Source organism: Bombina bombina, chromosome 1 (genome assembly GCF_027579735.1).
Source record: "Bombina bombina isolate aBomBom1 chromosome 1, aBomBom1.pri, whole genome shotgun sequence".
In the NCBI taxonomy this organism is placed as follows: domain Eukaryota; kingdom Metazoa; phylum Chordata; class Amphibia; order Anura; family Bombinatoridae; genus Bombina; species Bombina bombina.
In genome coordinates, this window is record NC_069499.1 from 890,967,527 (window position 1) to 890,988,325 (window position 20,799).

General features: G+C 39.5%; 1 protein-coding gene across 1 annotated transcript in view; it reads left to right on the forward strand.

Annotated features, from left to right (window-relative positions):
- VAT1L (vesicle amine transport 1 like) overlaps positions 1-20,799 on the forward strand; it is a 676,099-nt gene that overhangs the window by 624,540 nt on the left and 30,760 nt on the right. The window contains exon 7 of the mRNA XM_053699561.1: positions 9,859-10,053. Within this exon, the coding sequence (XP_053555536.1) occupies positions 9,859-10,053 (195 nt within the window). The remainder of the gene's footprint in view (positions 1-9,858; positions 10,054-20,799) is intronic.

A 20,799-nucleotide genomic window follows, 5' to 3' on the forward strand; every position in this document is an offset into this window, starting at 1 on the left:
GTTTGTTATATAAAGTACATTTCTCTGTATCATATATTGACGTTTTTAATTATTTATTTCTCTATATTTTAGCAGATTGCTGTTTTATACAGTGCTATGATATCAAATCCTAAAGTTTGTGAATCTATTTGGCGGTATTTTTCTTTAGCTACACTAGTTTTGTAGAAATGGTTTTAAAGAAAATTGCAAAAAATGCTTTCTTTTCAATTTTCCCTATTTTTCAGTATTACATTTCTATTTATTGTTTTATATACCCATATAGGATATTACTAGAAAGGCCTCTTTGTCTGTTAATAGACGGTGTATATGTAAGGGTGCACTTAACAAGAGAGTGAACAATTAAGGTGTAACCAATCAAAAGTGCTTGTGTCATTTAAGCATTTAAACTGGGAAAAGAACCCGGTCCTTAAAGGGAAATGAAACCCCATTTTTTTTCTTTTATTATTTAGATAGAGCATGTAATTTTAAATAGCAACAATTTATTTCTATTATCTAATTTGTTTAGTTATTTTTGTATCCTTTGTGGAAAAGTATACCTAGGTAGGCTCAGAAGCTGCTGATTGGTGGCTGCACATATATTCATTGGCTTTCAGCTAACTCTCAGTAGTTCTTTGCTGCTCCATCATCAGATAACAACAAGAGAATGAGGCAAACTAGATAATAGAAGTAAATTGGAAGTTGTTTAAAATTGTATTCTCTATCGGAAATATGAAAGAAAAATTTGGGGTTTGATGTCCCTTTAAGGGGCTAAATAAGATCAATTAAAAAATCCTGTTAAAATTTGCTTGAGAAGTGTTTAATGTGGGATTTGAATACAGCTGTGTGATTGGAGCTAAAATTACTGTTGAATTATGTCAATGTATTAATAGGTATTGTTAAGGTCATCAAGGTGTCAATTCATCTGAAAACCACACAATCAGGTAGATTACGAGTTGTGCGTTAGTGTTTTAAAGCTGAAAATACAGCAACACAGCCATTAAAAGTCTTGTCGGTATAGCTGTACTGCAAGCCTTTTAGCCTGTAACGCAACGTGAGTCCCGCTCTCGTAAAAATTTAAGTTTTTTCATGGGACTTCCATAGCGCAGACATTACGGGCGCAATCCCATATACGGCGCAGCTTTCGGCGCAAGCATGGGAACCTGCGCCACCTGTAATTTCACCTCGCACATCGGGGTATTACATGTACCCCTCCGGCAGTTCCTAAAGTGCCATAAGTCTGATAAACTAGCGATGTCCAGAAATGAGCGTAGCTACAAATTTCTGGAGTCGCTAGGGACTTACGGCACTTTAGAAACTGCCGGCGCCTAAGAAAAGTAAAGATAATTTTAAATCTCCCGTAACAGTCTAACCTGCCTCCCAAAAATAGCCCAACACGTAAAACCCCTATATCCGCAATCCCCCCCTCTCACTACTAATAATAAATGTATTAACCCTTAGACCGACAACCCCCCACAACGCAATAAGCCTAATTATTAACCCCTAAACCGCCATAGCCCACACCACAATTAACCTATTCTAGTATTAACCCCTAAACCGCCATAGCCCACATAGGCTATTAAATGTATTAACCCCTAAACCTAAGTCTAACCGCCAACGTCGCCGCCACTATAATAAAGTTATTAACCCCTAAACCTAAGTCTAACCCTAACACCCCCCTAACTTAAATATTATTTAAATAAATCTAATTAATATTACTATTATTAACTAAATTATTCCTATTTAAAACGAAATACTTACCTATAAAATAAACCCTAAGATAGCTACAATATAATTAATAATTACATTGTAGCTATTTTACGATTTATTTTTATTTTACAGGGAACTTTGTATTTATTTTAACTAGGTACAATAGCTATTAAATAGTAAATAACTATTTAATAGCTACCTAGTTAAAATAATTACAAATTTACCTGTAAAATAAATCCTAACCTAAGTTACAATTACACCTAACACTACACTATCATTAAATTGATTAACTACAATTAGCTAAAATTAAATACAATTAAATAAAATAAACTATAGTACAAAAAACAAACAAACACTAAATTACAGAAAAAAAAAATTACAAGAAGTTTAAACTAATTACACCTAATCTAAGCCCCCTAATAAAATAAAAAATCCCCCCAAAATAATAAAATTCCCTACCCTATACTAAATTACAAATAGCCTTTTAAAGGGCTTTTTGTGGGGCATTGCCCCAAAGTAATCAGCTCTTTTACCTGTAAAAAAAGAAATACAGCCCCCCCCCCAACATTAAAACCCAATCGGAATTAAGGTAGGAAAAATCCTATTGGCAAACACTAAATTAACATTATTAACCCCTAATCTGCCGCTCCCGACATTGCCGCCACTAATACATTTATTAACCCCTATTCCGCTGCTCCCCGACATCGTCACCACTATACTAAAGTTATTATTCCCTAAACCACCGCCCTCCCGCATCGCAAACACTAGTTAAATATTATTAAACCCTAATCTGCCGTCTGCCCACAAACGAAATTATCCAAATTAAAAAATTTACAAAAAAAAATTACACCTAATCTAATAGGCCTAACAAACCCAAAATAAAAAAAAATCTAGCCTTCAATAAACTACCAATAGCCCTTAAAAGGGCTTTTTGTAGGGCATTGCCCTAAGTTAAACAGCTCTTTCACCTGTAAAAAAAAATACAAAGACTCCCAACAGTAAAACCCACCACCCAACCAACCCCCCCAAAATAAAAAAAATAACTCTAACAAAAACCTAAGCTACCCATTGCCCTGAAAAGAGCATTTGTATGGGCATTGTCCTTAAAAGGGAATTTAGCTCTTTTGCATTGCCCTAAAAAGGGTATTTAGCTCTTTTAAGAAAAGCCCAAACCCCAAGCTAAAAAAAAAAACCCACGCAAAAAAGTTTAAAAAATCCTAACACTAACCCCCGAAGATCCACTTACAGTTCCTGAAGTCCGGACATTCAGGCGGCTAAAGGTCTTCATCCAGGCGGCTCCATCTTCATCCATCGCGGGGCCGGCATCTTCTTCATCCCTGCGGAGGCGAAGGGGTCGATAGGCAGAGGTCCAGGCGAAGGTCCAAGGCGGAGGTCCATTTATCCGACATGGAGGTCTTCTTCATGCGATCGTCCGCTGCACACTGAGGATTGAAATGCAAAGTACTCCTATTATACTGGGGGTACCATTGCATTCCTATTGGCTGGAAAATTTGAATCAGCCAATAGGAATTAGGGCTTCTAAAATCCTATTCGAATCAGCCAATAGAATGAGAGCTGCTTAAATCATATTAGCTGATATGAACAGCCAATAGGATTTTAGCAGCCCTAATTCCTATTGGCTGTATCAATTTTTTCAGCCAATAGGAATGCAGTGGTACCCCCAGTATAAAAGGGGTACCTTACATTTCAATCCTCAGTGTGCGGCAGACGATAAAATGAATAGGACTTCCACGTCGGATCGATGGACCTCTGTGTATCGCGCCTCCGCAGGGATGAAGAAGATACCGGTCCCATGATGGATGAAGATGGAGCTGCCTGGATGAAGATGGAGCCGCCGGGATGAAGATGTAGCCGCCGGGATGAAGATCGTTCAATCGGGACTTCTACAACTGTGAGTACCTAAAGAGGGGTTAGTGTTAGGTTCTTTTAAGGTTTTTTGGGGTGATTTTTTATTTTAGCTTAGGATGGGCACTCTTTAAAGAGCTGAATGCCCTTTTAAGGGCAATGCCCATACAAATGCCCTTTTCAGGGCAATGGGTAGATTAGGTTTTTTAGATAGTTTTTTTTTTTTTATTTTATGGGTTTGGGGGTGGGGGGTTGTAATGTTAGTGGGTCTTTGTAATTTTTTTAGAAAAATAGCTGATATCTTTAGGGCAGTGCCCTACAAAAGGCCCTTTTAAGGCTATTGGTAGTTTATTCTAGATTAGGCTTTTATATTTTGGGGTGTTTTTTTTTAAACAGGGTATTAGAATAGGAATAATTTTTATTGTTTTGGATAATTTCGTTTGTTATATTTTGTAATGGTAGGTTTTTTTATTTTTTGTAATTTTTGTTTATTTTATTTTGGGGTGTTTTTTTTCAAATGGGTATTAGAATAGGAATATTTTTTATTTTTTTTGGATAATTTGTTTGTTATTTTATGTAATTTTTATTTTTTTTATTTTTTTGAGGTGGGTTTTTATTTTTAGATTAGGGGTTGGGCATTTCATAAAATAGCTGAATTCCCTTTTAAAGGGACATTATACACTCATTTTTTTCTTTGCATAAATGTTTTGTAGATGATCTATTTATATAGCCCATAAAGTTTTTTTTAAAAAAAAATGTATAGTTTTGCTTATTTTTAAATAACATTGCTCTGATTTTCAGACTCCTAACCAAGCCCCAAAGTTTTATTTGAATACTGTCAGCTACCTTCTCCAGCTTGCTCCTGTTTGTGTAAAGGGTCGTTTCATATGCAAAAGAAGGGGGAGGGGGGAGTGTCTTATTTGCCACTTGCAGTGGGCTTTCCAGCTACCTTTTCAACGGAGCTAAACTAAGAGGTTCTAAGTAAGTTTTTAAACATTTTTATACTGGATATTTATATCAGTATCTGTGCATCTTATTCTTTATAGTAGTGTCTATTACAAGCAGTTATATGAAAATGAGTGTATACTGTCCCTTTAAGGGCAGCAAAAAGAGCTGAATGCCCTTTTAAGGGCAATGCCCATACAAATGCCCTTTTCAGGGCAATGGGTATATTAGGTTTTACTTTATTTTTATTTTGGGGGGTGGGGGTTTGTATACTGTTAGGGGGTGTTTGTTTTTCTTTTTTAGGAAAAGAGTTGTTATCTTTAGGGCAATGCCCTACAAAAGGCCCTTTTAAGGGCCCTTGGTAGTTTATTATAGATTAGGCTTTTTTATTTTGGGGTGTTTTTTTTTTTTAAACAGGGTATTAGAATAGGAATAATTTTTATTGTTTTGGATAATTTCGTTTGTTATTTTTGTAATGGTAGGTTTTTTTATATTTTGTAATTTTTGTTTTTTTGTATTTTTTTTAATGGTACGTTTTAGTGTAAGGCAGCTTAGGTTTTATTTCACAGGTTTGTATTTATTTTAACTAGGTAGTTAGTAAATTGTTAATAACTATTTACTAACTAGTGTACCTAGTTAAAATAAATACAAACTTACCTGTGAAATAAAAATAAAACCTTAGCTAGCTACAATATAATTTAGGTTGTTGATATGTGGGGGGCTGGCGGTTTAGGGGTTAATTGGTTTATTTAGTGGTAGTGATGTGGGAGGCCAGATGTTTAGGGGTTAATAGATTTATTATAGTGTGGGCAATGTTGGAGTGTGAGGGAATAGTGGTTAATAACTTTAGAATAGTGGCGGCAATATCGGGAGCGGAAGATTAGGGGTTAATAGATTTATTTAGGTGGAGGCGATATCAGAAGAGGCAGATTAGGGGTTAATAACTTTATGTAGGTGGCGGGGACAACAGATTAGGGGTGTTTAGACGTGGGGTTTATGTTAAGGTGTTAGGTTTAACCGTTACTTTTTTTCCCCCATAGACATCAATGGGGCTGCGTTACAGAGCTTTTTATTCCACGATCGCAGGTGTTTTTTCTGACACTCTCTCCCCATTGATGTCTTTGGGGAAAGTGTGCACGAGCACGTCAATACAGTGCTAGTATTTTGTGCGGTATGGAGCTCAACGCAACCATATCGCGCGCACAAGCCCGTCTGTTTGAAAACTTGTAATAGCAGCGTTATGGAGGGTGAAATAACGCAACTTTTGTTGCGTTCGTTAAATACCCTCTAACGCGCATAACTTGTAATCTACCTGATAAACAATTCTAGTAAATTGGAATGGCCTCCAAAAAAAAATATATTTTACATAGTGTTAGAATAGGTTCCTTGGCATCTTACATAATATGTAAATTTTTCAAATGCAACCAAACCTGAATTAATCAATTTCTTTTTCTTGGCACATTCTCGTGGTAGCATTCCCTAGTTAAAATGATATAGGAAAACTCAAAAAATGGGAGATTTGGTTCAACTGAACATCATAAAAGTTTGAAACAATATACATTTTCCATCCATAAGGCAGGGAGAGTCCACAACTTAATTCCTTACTGTTGGGAAATACAACACCTGGCCACCAGGAGGAGGCAAAGACACCCCAGCCAAAGGCTTAAATATCCCTCCCACTTCCCCTATCCCCCAGTCATTCTTTGCCTTTCATCACTAAAGGAACTCCGGGCAATCTTCTATGCCTTGAAGGCTTGGCCCCTTCTGGGTTCGTCCCAGTTTATCAGATTCCAATCAGACAATATAACCTTGGGTGCCTATATCAACCATCAGGGGGGAATGAGAAGTTCCTTGCCTATGAGAGAAGTATCTCAGATACTAGAGTGGGCGGAGACTCACAAATGTACGCTGTCAGCGATCCATATTCTGGGTGTGAACAACTGGGAAGCAGATTTCCTCAGCAGGCAATCCTTTCAGCCAGGGGAAAGGTCTCTTCACCCGAGGTGTTTGCAGAGATATGCAGCGAATGGGGGACGCCGGAGATAGATCTTATGGCATCCCGCCTCAATAACAAGCTACCCAGGTACAGGTCAAGGTTGAGGGATCCTCAGGCGGAACTGATAGATGCCCTATCGGTACCATGGAGGTTCAAACTCATATATCTTTTTCCTCCATTACCGCTTCTCCCTCGTGTGGTGGTTCGCATCAAGCAGGAGCGAGCATCTGTGATTCTGATTGCTCCGTCGTGGCCGCGAAGGACGTGGTTTGCGGATCTGGTGGGGATGTCCTCATCTCCTCAGTGGAGGTTACCTTGTCACAGATATCTGCTGATACAGGGTCCCTTCGTTCATCAAAATCTAGATTCTCTGAGGCTGACTGTGTTGAGATTCAATGCTTAGTCTTAGAGGGTTTTCTGAGAGTGTTGTCGACAATCTGGTTCAAGCTCGTAACCAGTTACTCGTTGTATCTACCATAAAGTGTGGAGGACTTATTTGTACTGGTGTGAAGAGTGTGGCTTTTCCTGGCATAAGGTTATGGTTGCCAGAATTTTAGCTTTCCTCCAGGATAGACTGGAGAAGGGTTTATCTGCTAGTTCCCTGAAGGGACAGATAAAGGCCCTGTCATGTTATTGCACAAAAGATTGGCTGAACTTCCGGATGTGCAGTCCTTTGTTGAGGCTCTGGCTAGGATCAGACCCATGTTTATATCTGGAGCTCTGCCTTGGAGCCTAAATCTTGTTCTTAGTGTTTTGCAACAGGCTCTGTTTGAGACTTTGCATATTGTTGACATTAAATTGTTGTCTTAGAAGGTTCTTTTTTTTGCTGGCTATTGCCTCTGCGTGCAGAGTTTCTGAGATTTCTGTTTTGCAATGTGATCCTCCTTATCTGTTTTTTTCATGCTGATAAGGTGGTTTTACGCACTTAACTAGGGTTCCTCCCTAAGGTGGTGTTGAATCGTAACATTAATCAAGAAATTGTTGTTCCTTCCTTGTGTCCAAATCCTTCTTCAGCGAAGGAACGTTGCTTCACAATCTAGATGTGGTTCGTGCCTTGAAGTTCTATCTTCAGGCTACTAAGGAATTCAGACAATCTTCCTCCTTGTTTGTCATCTATGCGGGGAAGCGTAAGGGGCAGAAGGCTAATACGATTTCTCTATCTTTCTGGTTGAGGAGTGTCATCCGCTTAGCTTATGAGACAGCAGGATGACAGCATCCTGAGAAGAGAAAGGCTCATTCCACTAGAGCAGTAGCTTCCTCTTGGGCTTTTAAGAACGAAGCCTCAATGAATCAGATTTGTAAAGTGGCTACCTGGTTCTCCTTACACACTTTTTCTAAATTTTACAAGTTTTATGTGTTTGCTTCATGTGAAGCAGCTTTCGGGAGAAAAGTTTTGCAGGCTGTGGAGCCCTCAGAATAGGGTCTGCCTCTTTTTTCTGTTCCCTCCCATTATTCATTCAGTGTCCTCTGGAGCTTGGGTATAGGTTTCCCAACAGTAAGGAATGAAGTTGTGGACTCTCCTTGCCTTATGGAAGGAAAACATAATTTATGCTTACGAGATAAATTCCTTTCCTTCCTGGCAGGGAAGGTCCACGACCCCGCCCGTAATTAATTTTTTCGATGGGCGTCCCCCATTTTTATATTATTTCTTTAGGCACATTTTATACCCTGATGTTTATCCTACTTTTCCTTGTTCCCTCAACAGAATGACTGGGGGATAGGGGAAGTGGGAGGGATATTTAAGCCTTTGGCTGGGTGTCTTTTCCTCCTCCTGGTGGCCAGGTGTTGTATTTGCCAACAGTACGGAATGAAGTTGTGGACTCTCCCTGCCAGGAAGGAAAGGAATTTATCTGGTAAGCATAAATAAGATTTTTGAAACTGAACAAAATCAAGCAGTCATTACAATCAAAATGTGTTTTACCAGTAACAGCCATACTTTAGTGAGACAGGGTCCAATTTTTTATTTTTTTGTAAAGTTTGTCAGTTGGTCAATCTGCTTATGCATTTACTAATCATTACAAATATAGAATTCACATATGAAACTGATCTTCATTTAATATGGGGTTAGTATTTTTGTAGTAATTAATTCATTGTATTAAAGGGATAGTTTACCCTAAAATGTTCTCCCTTTTAATTTGTTCCCAATTTCCCAATTCATTTTACCTGACTTAGGGCTAGTGGTAAAGTTTGGAAACTGATGGTAAAAACATGTATCTCCATTAAAGTCTATGGAGATTTTGTTTTTGTTACCAACATTTTCCAAACTTTACCACCTCATTGGAAACTAGCCCTGAGTGTGTTAAATTGTATAGAAATAGCTTTTACTACTCTTATTTCAGCATTTGATTTAGCTGATAAATAGCTGATTTATCTTAATAGATAATCCCTTTATCACCCGTTCCTCAATTTTGCATAAGCAACACAGTTATATCAATATACTTTTTACCTCTGTAATTACCTTGTATCTAAGCCTCTCTAGACTGCCCCCTTATTTTGGTTCTTTTGGCAGATTTGCAATTTAGCCAATCAGTGCTGACTCCTAAGTAACTACATGGAAATGAGCACAGTGTTATCTATATGGCACACATGAACTAGTGTTGTCTAACTATGAAAAACCGTCAAAATGCACTGAGATAAGAGGTGGCCTTCAAGGGCTTCGAAATTAGCATATAAGCTTACCTAGGTTTAGCTTTCAACAAAGAATACCAAGAGAACAAAGCAAATGTAATAATAAAAGTAAATTGGACAGTTGTTTAAAATTGCATGCCCTATCTGAATCATGAATCATGAAAGTTTAATTTTGACTAGAGTGTTCCTTTAAATATAGGTTATTGACAAGCTATGTAAACACAGCCAGTGGAAGAAATTACACTCCCAGCGGGGTGTAGGAGAGATAAGTAATAAAATGTTATTTTTCCATTGTTCTCTCTAAGCATTGGGCCTTTGCATACAGACAGATATAAGATAATGAAGCATGTGTGTGTACAGAAAGTCATTACTTAATGAAATCTGAGTTTACCTGCAAACTTGACACATTTTAATAGGTTGTGGTTTCAAAGAACAAAATCAGCTATTTCATATACACAAATATACCTGAAGAAGTCATTCTCATACATTTAATACTATGCAGCTGGTATAACTAGTCATTGGAAGTACTTTAAGGGAAAAACTATTTTATAGTACACTGCCCCTTAAGGCTGGGAATAGGAAATTACACAACAACTTGTGATCTACTGGTAAGCACTGAGAGATCTGCTGATAGATACTGATCTTTTGGACACACCTGTGTTATAGCAAGTGGGGATAATGACTGTATACTGGTGTTGAAAACAGCATAAGTGGAAATATTTTACTTCTTGTTTCAGTGGTGGCAAGTTGAAAAAGTGAATCCCATCAAACTCTTTGAAGAGAACAAAGTCATGGCTGGCTTCTCACTTCTAAACCTACTCTTCAAACAAGGCCGGACTGCACTTATAAATGGAGTAGTAGAGAAACTCCTCACCTTGTTTACCGAGAAAAAAATAAAGCCATTGGTGGATTCATTATGGGCCTTGGAAGAGGTAAGGCATTTTCACTTCTTATGTAATGCAAATCCAGTTCAGCACTAAGTGAAATGTATTTGTACAGCTCTATCAATTAAGGAGCACAGCTTAGTAGATTTAAAGGGATGTGGACATCAGAATTCAAGTTTGATTCAAATAAAATAAAAGAATTTAACATAAACACATTTTCTATTTACTTCTATTTCCAGTTTACTTTTGTTATCAAACTTACCTCTTTCTCTTGATCTCCTTAGTTGAAACGTATCTCCTTTCCATGAGAACATACTGAGGTAGACTCAGGAGCATGAACATATGTTTAACATTGTTACAAACCTATATGCATGTACTGTTGCTATATAAGTCTCAACCTGAGCATACATAGGTATGCTGTCATGGAAATTAGCTAAGTTTCAACAAAGGATAGCAAGAGATACATTTAATGACAAAACTAAACGGAACAGTTTTTTACAACTAAGGGCTAGATTTCGAGTGGAGCAGTAGTTTGCTCTCCAGCTGACGCATTTACCCCGCTAGACTTCGGCTTTTTGTGTGCATCAGGTTGCACTTGTATTACAAGTTAAAAGTTAAAAGTTTTCACTGACACACACAAAAAGTCTAACTTTGAATATCGCGACCGCATTACCGTATTCCCCCAAAGATTTTAATGGGGGAAAAACTCCCTTACTTGCACACAAACCCGATCGCATTTTCTCGAGTGCGTTAACTGGACATGGAATTAATATTTCACATTCCAATGTTCTTCACATACCAGGATATGTTCTATTTATTCATAAATACATATTTATATATATGTGATGGTATTTTGGTACTATATATATATATATATATATATATATATATATATATATATATATATATATATATATATATATATATACACAGTATATATATATATATATATATATATATATATATATATATATATATATATATATATATATATATATCCCATTCACAAAAGGCACTCACTGGTCTTTTCATAGAACATAGCGTTTACTTCATTGTTACAAAATAAAAGTAGACATAACATTTCGGTGCTCCCCTTGCACCTTTATCAAATGTCAAATGATGGCTCAACAAAGTGAACCTAAAGGCAATATCCCACTCTCTGACTACCCGCTTTAAATACCTGAAAAACTGACATCGTTGGAACCACACTGTCCACCACTGATGACACCGTCACCAGCCGTGGGCGTGTGTAATCAGTTGCTACAGAAACCGGTAAACAAAATACTGTGGCAATGTGCACAATGCAAGACATAGTGATCAGACATCATCACAGCTTATACCCTTTCTAAATCAAACAATATTATTGCTCCAAATTTGGTGCACTAGTAGATATAGGGATACAAATAAAAAATACATTACTAGTTATGGATTATGTTATTATTATTTATTATTTATAAAATATTTTACCAGGAAGGATACATTGAGATTTCTCTCGTTTTCAAGTATGTCCTGGGTCCACAAAACATTGCATTGATACAGTAGGGTACAATAAAATTCAAAAAACAATAATAATACACAATATATGCAAAAATTTTACATAGAACAGGTAGGAAATATATAATCAACCATGACAGGTGCATTCTGTTTTGAGATATGTAGAGAGGGATCTCTTAAAGGATATTAGGCTTGGGGAAGGTTTGAAAGTGTGCAGGAGGTCATTCCATAACTGTGGTGCTCTGTAGGAAAAGGAGGATCGAGCTGCTTTCTTTTTGTATTGAGGCAAGCTAAATAATGTGTTTGTACTGGATCGGAGGTTATAGGAGGTGGGAATAGCTGGAGAGAGCATTCTGCTCCGTTAGGGTGGGAGTTTCCCAGAAAGGCTCTTAAACACAAGGCAGGAAAGATGGAGGGTGCGTCTGGATTCCAGCGACAGCCAGTTTAGTTCTTTTAGCATGTCACAATGGTCGGTCCTGTAGTTACATTGTAGCACAAAGCGGCAGAACGAGTTTACGTATTAAGTTTATTAAGGTGAGTTTGCGGTGCAGGTGCGTATACTACGTCCCCATAATCCATGATATGCATCAGCATTTGCTGTACAATCTTTTCCTTTACTGTAGGGCTGAGGCAAGATTTGTTTCTGTACAGGGCACCTAATTTTGGATAAAGTTTTGATGCAAGTTTTTCTATGTGGGGGCCAAAAGATAGATTAGGGTCTAACAACATACCCAAGTATTTGAAAGAGTGGACTGCAGTAAGCGTGCAATTGGATTTTGTTTTGATGCATAGGTGGGAATTTTGTAATTTGTTTAATTTAGGACCCGTTCCAAAGATCATTGTGACAGTTTTGTCAGTGTTTAGGAAGAGTTTGTTTTTGAGATTCACTTTTCTACCTCTGTGAACTGGTCTTGGAGCACTGCTTCAAGCTGCGGCAGATCAGATTTGTTTGCATAGATTACCGTGTCGTCCGCGTACATGTGTACAGTTGAAGATTTTCAGACATTAGGCAGATAATTTATAAATAATGTGAATAGTAGGGGGCCGAGAATGGAACCTTGGGGAACACCACACGTGACTGGGAGAGGGAGTTACTGTTAGAAACTGAGACATATTGTGATTGATCCGATATATATGATCTAAACCAGGTTAACGGATGATCAGCAATACCAGAGTTTTTTAGTTTGAGCAGTAGTATGTCGTGGTCCACTGTGTCAAGGAAAATAGCTCCAGTTAGGTCTCCTTGTTCCATGCCAGTTTGGATGTCGTTGCAAACTTTTAGGAGGGCAGTTGTAGTGGAGTGATTCAGTCGAAAACCTGATTGATCAGGGGTCAGATAGTTAGAAAGTTGGTAATACTCGCATAATTGCATATGGACGCATTTTTCTAAGATTTTTGATAATACTGGGAGCAATGATATAGGGCGATAGTTAGAAACCAAGGTTAACTCCCCACTTTTATGAATAGGCAGTACTCTTGCAGTTTTCCAGAGTTTGGGTATATATCCAGACACAAAGGATTCATTAATTAGGGTTGTGACAGGCTTAGCAATTGCCGGCGCCCTGAGCTTCAACAGCATTGCTGGGATTTGATCAGGTCCAGACTGGTTTTTCATTTTTAGATTATTAAGGTGTTTCTTAACGACATTGATGGGTACAAGTTTAAAATTGAACTTCTCTTTATTGGGTCTTTGCTGTTTTAGTGGGGCCTGATCCACATTTGTAGTTTCAGGATGCGTGCCATTAATTAGTTTGTCAATTAGGGTGGTGGAGCATCCAACAAAATAATTGTTAAAGGCATTTGCTACTTCTAAGGGAAGTTGCAGGTTTTGGTTATCCATTTTGATAGTGGAGGGTTGGGAGAGGACTGGTGGATTTTGTAAGCTATTTATGAGTTTCCAAAACTTTCTAGGGTTAGATATGTTATTGTTCAGATTTTCATAGAAATATTGGGCCTTGGCCAATTTTGTTTGTTTAGTGCATATATTTCGCCATCGTCTATATACACAGTGATCGTTCATAGAGCCAGTATGCTTGAACTTTGACCACAATGAATCCCGAAATTGGTACATTTGAATGAGGTCAGCTGTGATCCAGTTCAAGTGTGCTCCTTTTACTCTCACCTTACGCAGCGGGGCATGTAAATTCCAAACTTGTAGGAGTTCAGACTGAAAAAATTCAACGGCAGAGTCTAGATCTGGGATTAGGTTTAATCTGTGCCAGGGGAGGTTCTTGATGTCATTTAGAAATGATTGAATATTAAATTTTGTGAAGGACCTGGTGATTTTAACCTTGGGAGAGGATTTATTTGCCTTTATTTTGCACACGCAGTACACTAAGCAGTGGTCACTGAAATTGTTAGGGAGAACACCTGCCTCCTGGATTTGGTCGGGAGAAGTGGAGAGAATCCAGTCGAGCAGGGTATGATTATGGCTTTTGATGTTTATGCGAGTTTGGGAGGAGATTAATTGCGTTAGCTGCAAAGATTTAAACAGCGAGCGACAACTGTTATTTTTTGGATTCAGCCAATCAATATTAAAATCTCCAAAAACCAAAATTTAACTTTTTGGGTTTTGAGCTATGGATTCACTAAGGAGCTCTGCTATGTCCGAAATGGAATGCACAGGGGAGCTAGGTGGGCGGTAGATTCCTGCAACAATGATTGATTTACTGCACGGGATCTCAATTTTGCCAGAAAGGAAATCAAAGGTTGCAGGAGCTAGATTTTTGTATGGGGGTGAACTTTGTGGAATTGTCAACATAGATTACAATTCCGCCTCCTCTCTTTGCTCTGTCATTTCTATGGCATGAATACCCATGTATTGCAATGGCAGAGTCAGGTATTTTTGAAGTTAGCCACGATTCAGAGATCACAATGATTTTGGGCTTGTATTGCAAACACCAAGCTTGCAGTGCTTTGATTTTTGGTAGTAAGCTGCGGATATTACAGTGCACAAAAGAGATTCCTTTTTTAGCTGGAAGGCTAGGAATGAAATTTGCTGGGGGACCAGGGTTAGACTCTACATCATTTGCAAGGGCAAGTAACATAAGGAATAGGAATTTGGACATAGTTTTTCTTTGGCCATATTGTGAATGGCATACTTTATCATTTTGTGAGGTGGGGGTAGGAGGGTTATTTTTTATAACTCTCCACCAGCACTCAGCAGATAAGTTACAGCAACAGAGCAGGCCATGGTGTATGATAATTTGTTTTTCAGTTTGAGGTGTGTGCTTATGGCGGTAATGATGTGAACAAAATTGGAGTGAGAAAAGGGTTGTCATGAATATCATTATGGTCATATTTGGATTCATGTTAGTGCTATGAGGTGTGTAGATGAAACTAAAACAAAAATAGTACAATATAAAAAGAATATATATATATATATATATATATATATATATATATATATATATATATATATTGATGTGGGATATATAGTTATTTGTAGGTAGAGAGGATATGTATTCTAAAGGGTTAAGTGAATGGAAGGATGTGCTGATCAGTGTTTGCAGCTGTCAGTTTAGGAGATTGAAAGTTGTGTGGGAGACTATCTATAAATGAGTGATTGAGCTTGGGTAGGGTAAGGGGTGGGATGGGAGGGAACCTCTCTTCCAGAGGCTACCTGTTGCAAAAGGCTGTGTCAGCTGAAGTGAGTGGGTCTGTGGATTTTCTTTAAGACTGTGGCAAGATTTTTAAAATTCAGCTGGGGGAGAGAGAGAGAAAAAGTTAAGGGAGGGGGTAGACATTGGAGCTAGGGGTCATACAGGCAAAAAAAACACAGGGAAAGTTCACAAAATTAAAGAGATAAGAGAGGCATCCATTGAGGAAAATAAAACCATTAAACAAGCAAGATATATGGTCCATCAATGTGCTCCAATATGCATTTAAAATAAAGAGTAAAAAGAATAGCCAATACATATTACAACACACACATTAGTAATAACAGGGTAGAAATATAATGAGAATTATCTTCCAGAGGCTACCTGTTGCAAAAGGCTGTGTCAGCTGAAGTGAGTGGGTCTGTGAACTTTCTTTTAGACTGTGGCAAGATATTTAAAATTCAGCTGTTGCAAAAGGCTGTGTCAGCTGAAGTGAGTGGGTCTGTGAATTTTCTTTAAGACTGTGGCAAGATATTTAAAATTCAGCTGTTGCACAAGGCTGTGTCAGCTGAAGTGAGTGGGTCTGTGAATTTTCTTTAAGACTGTGGCAAGATATTTAAAATTCAGCTGTTGCAAAAGGCTGTGTCAGCTGAAGTGAGTGGGTCTGTGAATTTTCTTTAAGACTGTGGCAAGATATTTAAAATTCAGCTGTTGAAAAAGGCTGTGTCAGCTGAAGTGAGTGGGTCTGTGAATTTTCTTTAAGACTGTGGCAAGATATTTAAAATTCAGCTGTTGCAAAAGGCAGTGTCAGCTGAAGTGAGTGGGTCTGTGAATTTTCTTTAAGACTGTGGCAAGCTATTTAAAATTCAGCTGTTGCAAAAGGCTGTGTCAGCTGAAGTGAGTGGGTCTGTGAATGTTACAACTTTGTCTCTCATTACAAAGCAAGGGGACAATATTATTTCTCCAAATTTGTTGCAAAGTTTTGCACCAAACTTGTTCCACTAATAGATATAGAGATAAAAATTAAATAAATGCACAACATAATATAGCTAACTTCCTTTGTATTTTTTGGAAAAATCTATTTGAAAAATGTTTAAGCCATGTAATACAAGTCTCACTCTCCACTTCGCACCAAATTTTATGCAACACTTTTCACACCAATTATGACGCAAATTTCTAAACAACCCACACAGTAGTGAATTTTTCAACTCGAAAAAAACTTGCTCGATACTTGTGTCATTGATCACTCATCAGAACTTGTAAGTGCCATTTGTTACATTGTGTATTATACTTTGAAAGTATGTATATGTGAAATTAGTATTAAAGATAAACATTGATGCTCACATTAGGACACACAGTGTAATATTTAAGGCGATGATTTTAAAACTTGAATTGATGTTTGATTCAATATAATCTTAAGCTGATAGCTCAAATGGATAGCCCACCTAACATTAAACTGTCATGATTCAGATACAGCAGAAATTAAAATCACCTCTTTACTGTCATGCCATTTTCAGTGTATTTCTTCCTTGTCTTGAATTTCTTTTTCTGTAGGAAATGTCATCTTACATGCCAGCCCATTTTTCTTTTTAAACGGGAAGAGTCCACAGCTGCATTCATTACTTTTGGGAAATAAAGAACCTGGCCACCAGGAGGAGGCAAAGACACCCCAGCCAAAGGCTTAAATACCTCCCCCACTTCCTTCATCCCCCAGTCATTCTTTACCTTTCATCACAGGAGGTTGGCAGAGAAGTGCCAGAAGTTCGAGATAGTCTTTTATTGGGGGTAGTACTCTTCACAATGGGACTAGAGTTTTAAGTAATCCTATCATCTTCTCAGTGAGAGCATGGATGAAAGTTAGAATCCGGAGATGCAGGGAGAGTTTTCCTGAGAACCAATTAACAGCTCCTTGGTAATCAGCATTGACAAGTTTCGCTGCCTACCTTTATTCACTCAAGTCCATGTCAGAAGCGAGGCTACTATCTGTCACACTTGAAGGGCCGTGTTCCTGTTTCTCGGCGTAGATTCCGGTAAGATTGTTTAATTTTATTTCGATGTGTGAATGTTATGTATAAACGAAACAAGGTAGGGTCCCAGTGGGATTCCTTTTTTCTTAATAAGGAATCATGGGTTAATATCTCCTGGGGGGGTTATTGAACAGGGGGGGGACTTTAATCATGTTTGTTATATGGTTTTATCCTCAAATGTGTAGCTATACCTAGGCTCACAGCTTTTACGGAACATAACGGTCTTATTTTAGTGACGCGATCTCTCGAGATTGCGCAAACTTTTCTGTGACTGGCATGGTGCACCTTGTGACGGGTGCGGTTACGTTGTTTCTCACTTCCGTATGCTGACTGTGTGTAACAGAGAGAGTCTAGCTCATGGGTTGTCTGGTTCACAGGAGGTGGTGAGTGTTCCAGTCATTGGGGGTGTTAAAGGGGGCCAGTTAGTTTTATTCATTTTTGTAATCCCTCCAGAGGTTACGGCATGGTTCCGCATGACCATTTCTATGGCACTGGCTCATTTATATCTCCCAAGTGAAATATTTCTAAGATATTGCCTGTGTTCTGTTTACCAGGGCCTGTCAAGCGTGGGATCGCCTGATTCAGTTCGGCCTTCTGGGGAAGCGTTGTCCTCTGAGGCTTCAGGGGCCCCAACCTTGGGGCTAGAGTCTTTCCTTGATCCACCGAGGGATGATTTTGCCTTCTGTTACAGGATGGCACGTCTTTGTGTTCTTTTAAGGCACGTTTTGGCGATGTTGGAGGATCCCAGTCCTGGTGGACTGAGGGATTTGAAGCCTTAGATACTGGATGTCAAATTGCTTATGACGTTTGGGGATGAAGCCAATCTCTTTCATGTCTCCATTTTATTTTTCTTTATGTTTCGGTTCCAGTTCGGAACTTGGGTGAATGGGGCCTCTGATCAGCTGGTCCCATTGGCGTTCTCATTCACCTTAGGCCTTCACCCGATGGGTGCTGCCTTCATTTTATTTTTGATCTGTATCAATGTGTTTAAATTGTTTTTTCTTAAGCTTATGTCTGTTAGAATTTCGTTTTGGGAACGTTCTTCTCTGGAACCGATACTTGCGATTTTGTGGTCACGTGGGCACTTCCTTGGAAGTTGCACATTTTTGAATAATAAAATTGTGTTTTCTAGTTCATTTATCGATCCTGCGGGTCAAATTTTCTTTGACCAAGGGCAGTTCTGGAGTGTTCTTATACCAGGCTAGTACTGGTCGGACGCTTCCGGCTGTTACCTGAGTTCATGTCACCCTTGTGGTGCTGATTAATCCTTTCGGATTCTAAATATCTCTTGGCCTATTGCTATGGACTCCGGGCTCGGATCCTATCGAATTATGAGGCCTACTGTTTAAATACAACCCCTCGGATGGAGGGCTGTGAATGCCTATCTAAGGTTGGCTGTTTTGGGCTACCTCGTCTGGGATATGGGTCTGTCTTTGCAGACGTCATCATGGTCCTTAGGTCCCTGGGGACTCAGAACCGTCATTTCATTCCTTAGAGTTGGGAGATGTGAGTGAGTCGGATGCTGACTTTTAGCCCATTAAGCATTTTCTTGCGGTGGTGGAGTCTTCTTCCTTCCCACCTTGGGCAGATCATCTGGTCTGGAAGCGCAGGCATGGCCTTCTTCCTCTGCTCAGAGTTGTGTTACTCTAAGAGGTGGTGTGCAGGGGTTCACTGCCTTCTGTGGGGAGCTGCGAAGCTCCAACTTTACCCTGTGAAAAAGAGGTTTTCTTTTTGGAAGACCAATCCTACTAGGATCTCTGGTTCCATCTTTTACCCTTGGTCTGACCACAGTCTTGACGTTCGGGAGTTCTACGTCCTCGTTGCAACTCTAGTCTTGGGCTTACCAGAGAAGAGTCAAGGGCGGTCGTAGACGGTCGCCCTTCTGGGGTCAGGTAGTTGATCATTTATCCTCGATTTTCCGTTGGGACTTCGTGGAGGGTGCCTTAAGTCTAACTCTCTGGGATGACGAGCAGGGTGAAGGGTTTTCATTCACCTTTGGGTGATGGTTGCTACCTTGCCAGTGTGTGTAACACGTGTTATCGCTTGCCTACGATATTTTCCTTGTGATCTAAATCCACTGAGTGCAGAATTATTCAACTGTTCAGGAGCTCTTTAAGACTCCTGGGTTTGAGGCTGTTGCTTGATCGCCAAGTCTACGGACTTTAGATGGTGCGCTCCTAATCGTGGGAGGCAACTTAGTGTTCCTCTGGAAGTTAGATCTTTAGATCGGTTCCGTTTTTCGAGGACCCTGGCCTAGGTCCATGTTTTTACCTAGAGGGGGTGGACGGTTCGTTATTACCTTAGGTGCTGCGGTCCTGGGTACCTCAGAGGGGGCGGGGCTGGTTACGGGGCAGATGCTTATCTGCCTGTAGCTTAGGCTCTAGGTCTTCCTGACGGGTCCCAACTGGTCGTCTGGCGCATTGATGTTCCTGTAGACTCTAGGTGTCTTTAACTGGGTTGAAGTTATGGCCGAGGAATCTCGCCCCTATGGTAGGGTGTTTTCTGTGGTTTTTTTCCCCCTTCTCTTCTAGAGCAAAGATGGGGTTTTCCTGGTTTGGAGTTACCTTAGCATTTGTGGTGTCCCACATCGACCTAGTGGTAACCTATGTTTCCTTGGAAGCTGTAGGTCAAGAGCTCATCTACAGTTATGGTTATGTAATCTCATTAAGACAAGTCCTACAATTATCCTTGCCTAACACAGCTTTATATGGCGACCTGTGGGGTCTGTTTTTCCTGCCTTATAAGGGTCTTTTCCCTTCTTGCGTTTTCAGAATCCTGGAAAGGGGGATGCAATGTAGTGTCTGGTCCCTCCGTTCCTGCAGCAAGAGGCTGAGGGTTTGATCCCTGTAGGACCCCTGCTGAATGTTGGATCTGATATATAGATGTGGGGGTCTGAGGGCCCTCTTCCCTTGGAAAGTGTTCCTTTGGGGAAGACAGCAGTGTAGGGGTTCTCGTACCCGTGAACACTGCTTCTCTGAATCACGGTGGAATGCCATTTGTTATAGCGTTCAGGTGTCTATCTGGGGGCTTTGTTCCTCGTTGACCCTTCCTTTTCTCTTCCAGAGGTCTGGGACCTCTTTGGGAGTTGCGATGCGGGGTTGACTCCTTGGAGGCTGTTTGGGCTCGACGCACTCTGGTCCCTAGTTTGGTTTTGCTGGTGGTGTAACTAATGTGCAGTTACCTGGGCTTCGGGTTTTTCCCTGTGTCGTCTATATTTTTATAGGGTGTCGGGTAATTTCAGGCTGAGGTGCCTTTCGAAGGGGCCGCCTTTTGTACCCACCGTTGTTTGCATTCAGTGTCCTCTAGCTTGGGTATTGTTTTCCCAAAAGTAATGAATGCAGCTATGGACTCTTCCTGTTTAAGAAGAAAAACATAAATTATGCTTACCTGATCATTTTCTTTTCTTCTGACAGTAAAAGTCCACAGCTCCCGCCCGTTTTTTTATCTATGAGGCGGCGGTAACTTTTTGTTTTCTGGTACCTTTTTTCACCCTGATATTTTTCCTACTGTTCCTTGTTCCCTTGGCAGAATGACTGGGGGATGTGGGAAGTGGGGGGAGGTATTTAAGCCTTTGGCTGGGGTGTCTTTGCCTCCTCCTGGTGGCCAGGTTCTGTATTTCCCAAAAGTGATTAATGCAGCTGTGGACTCTTCCCGTTTAAAAAGACAAATGGGCT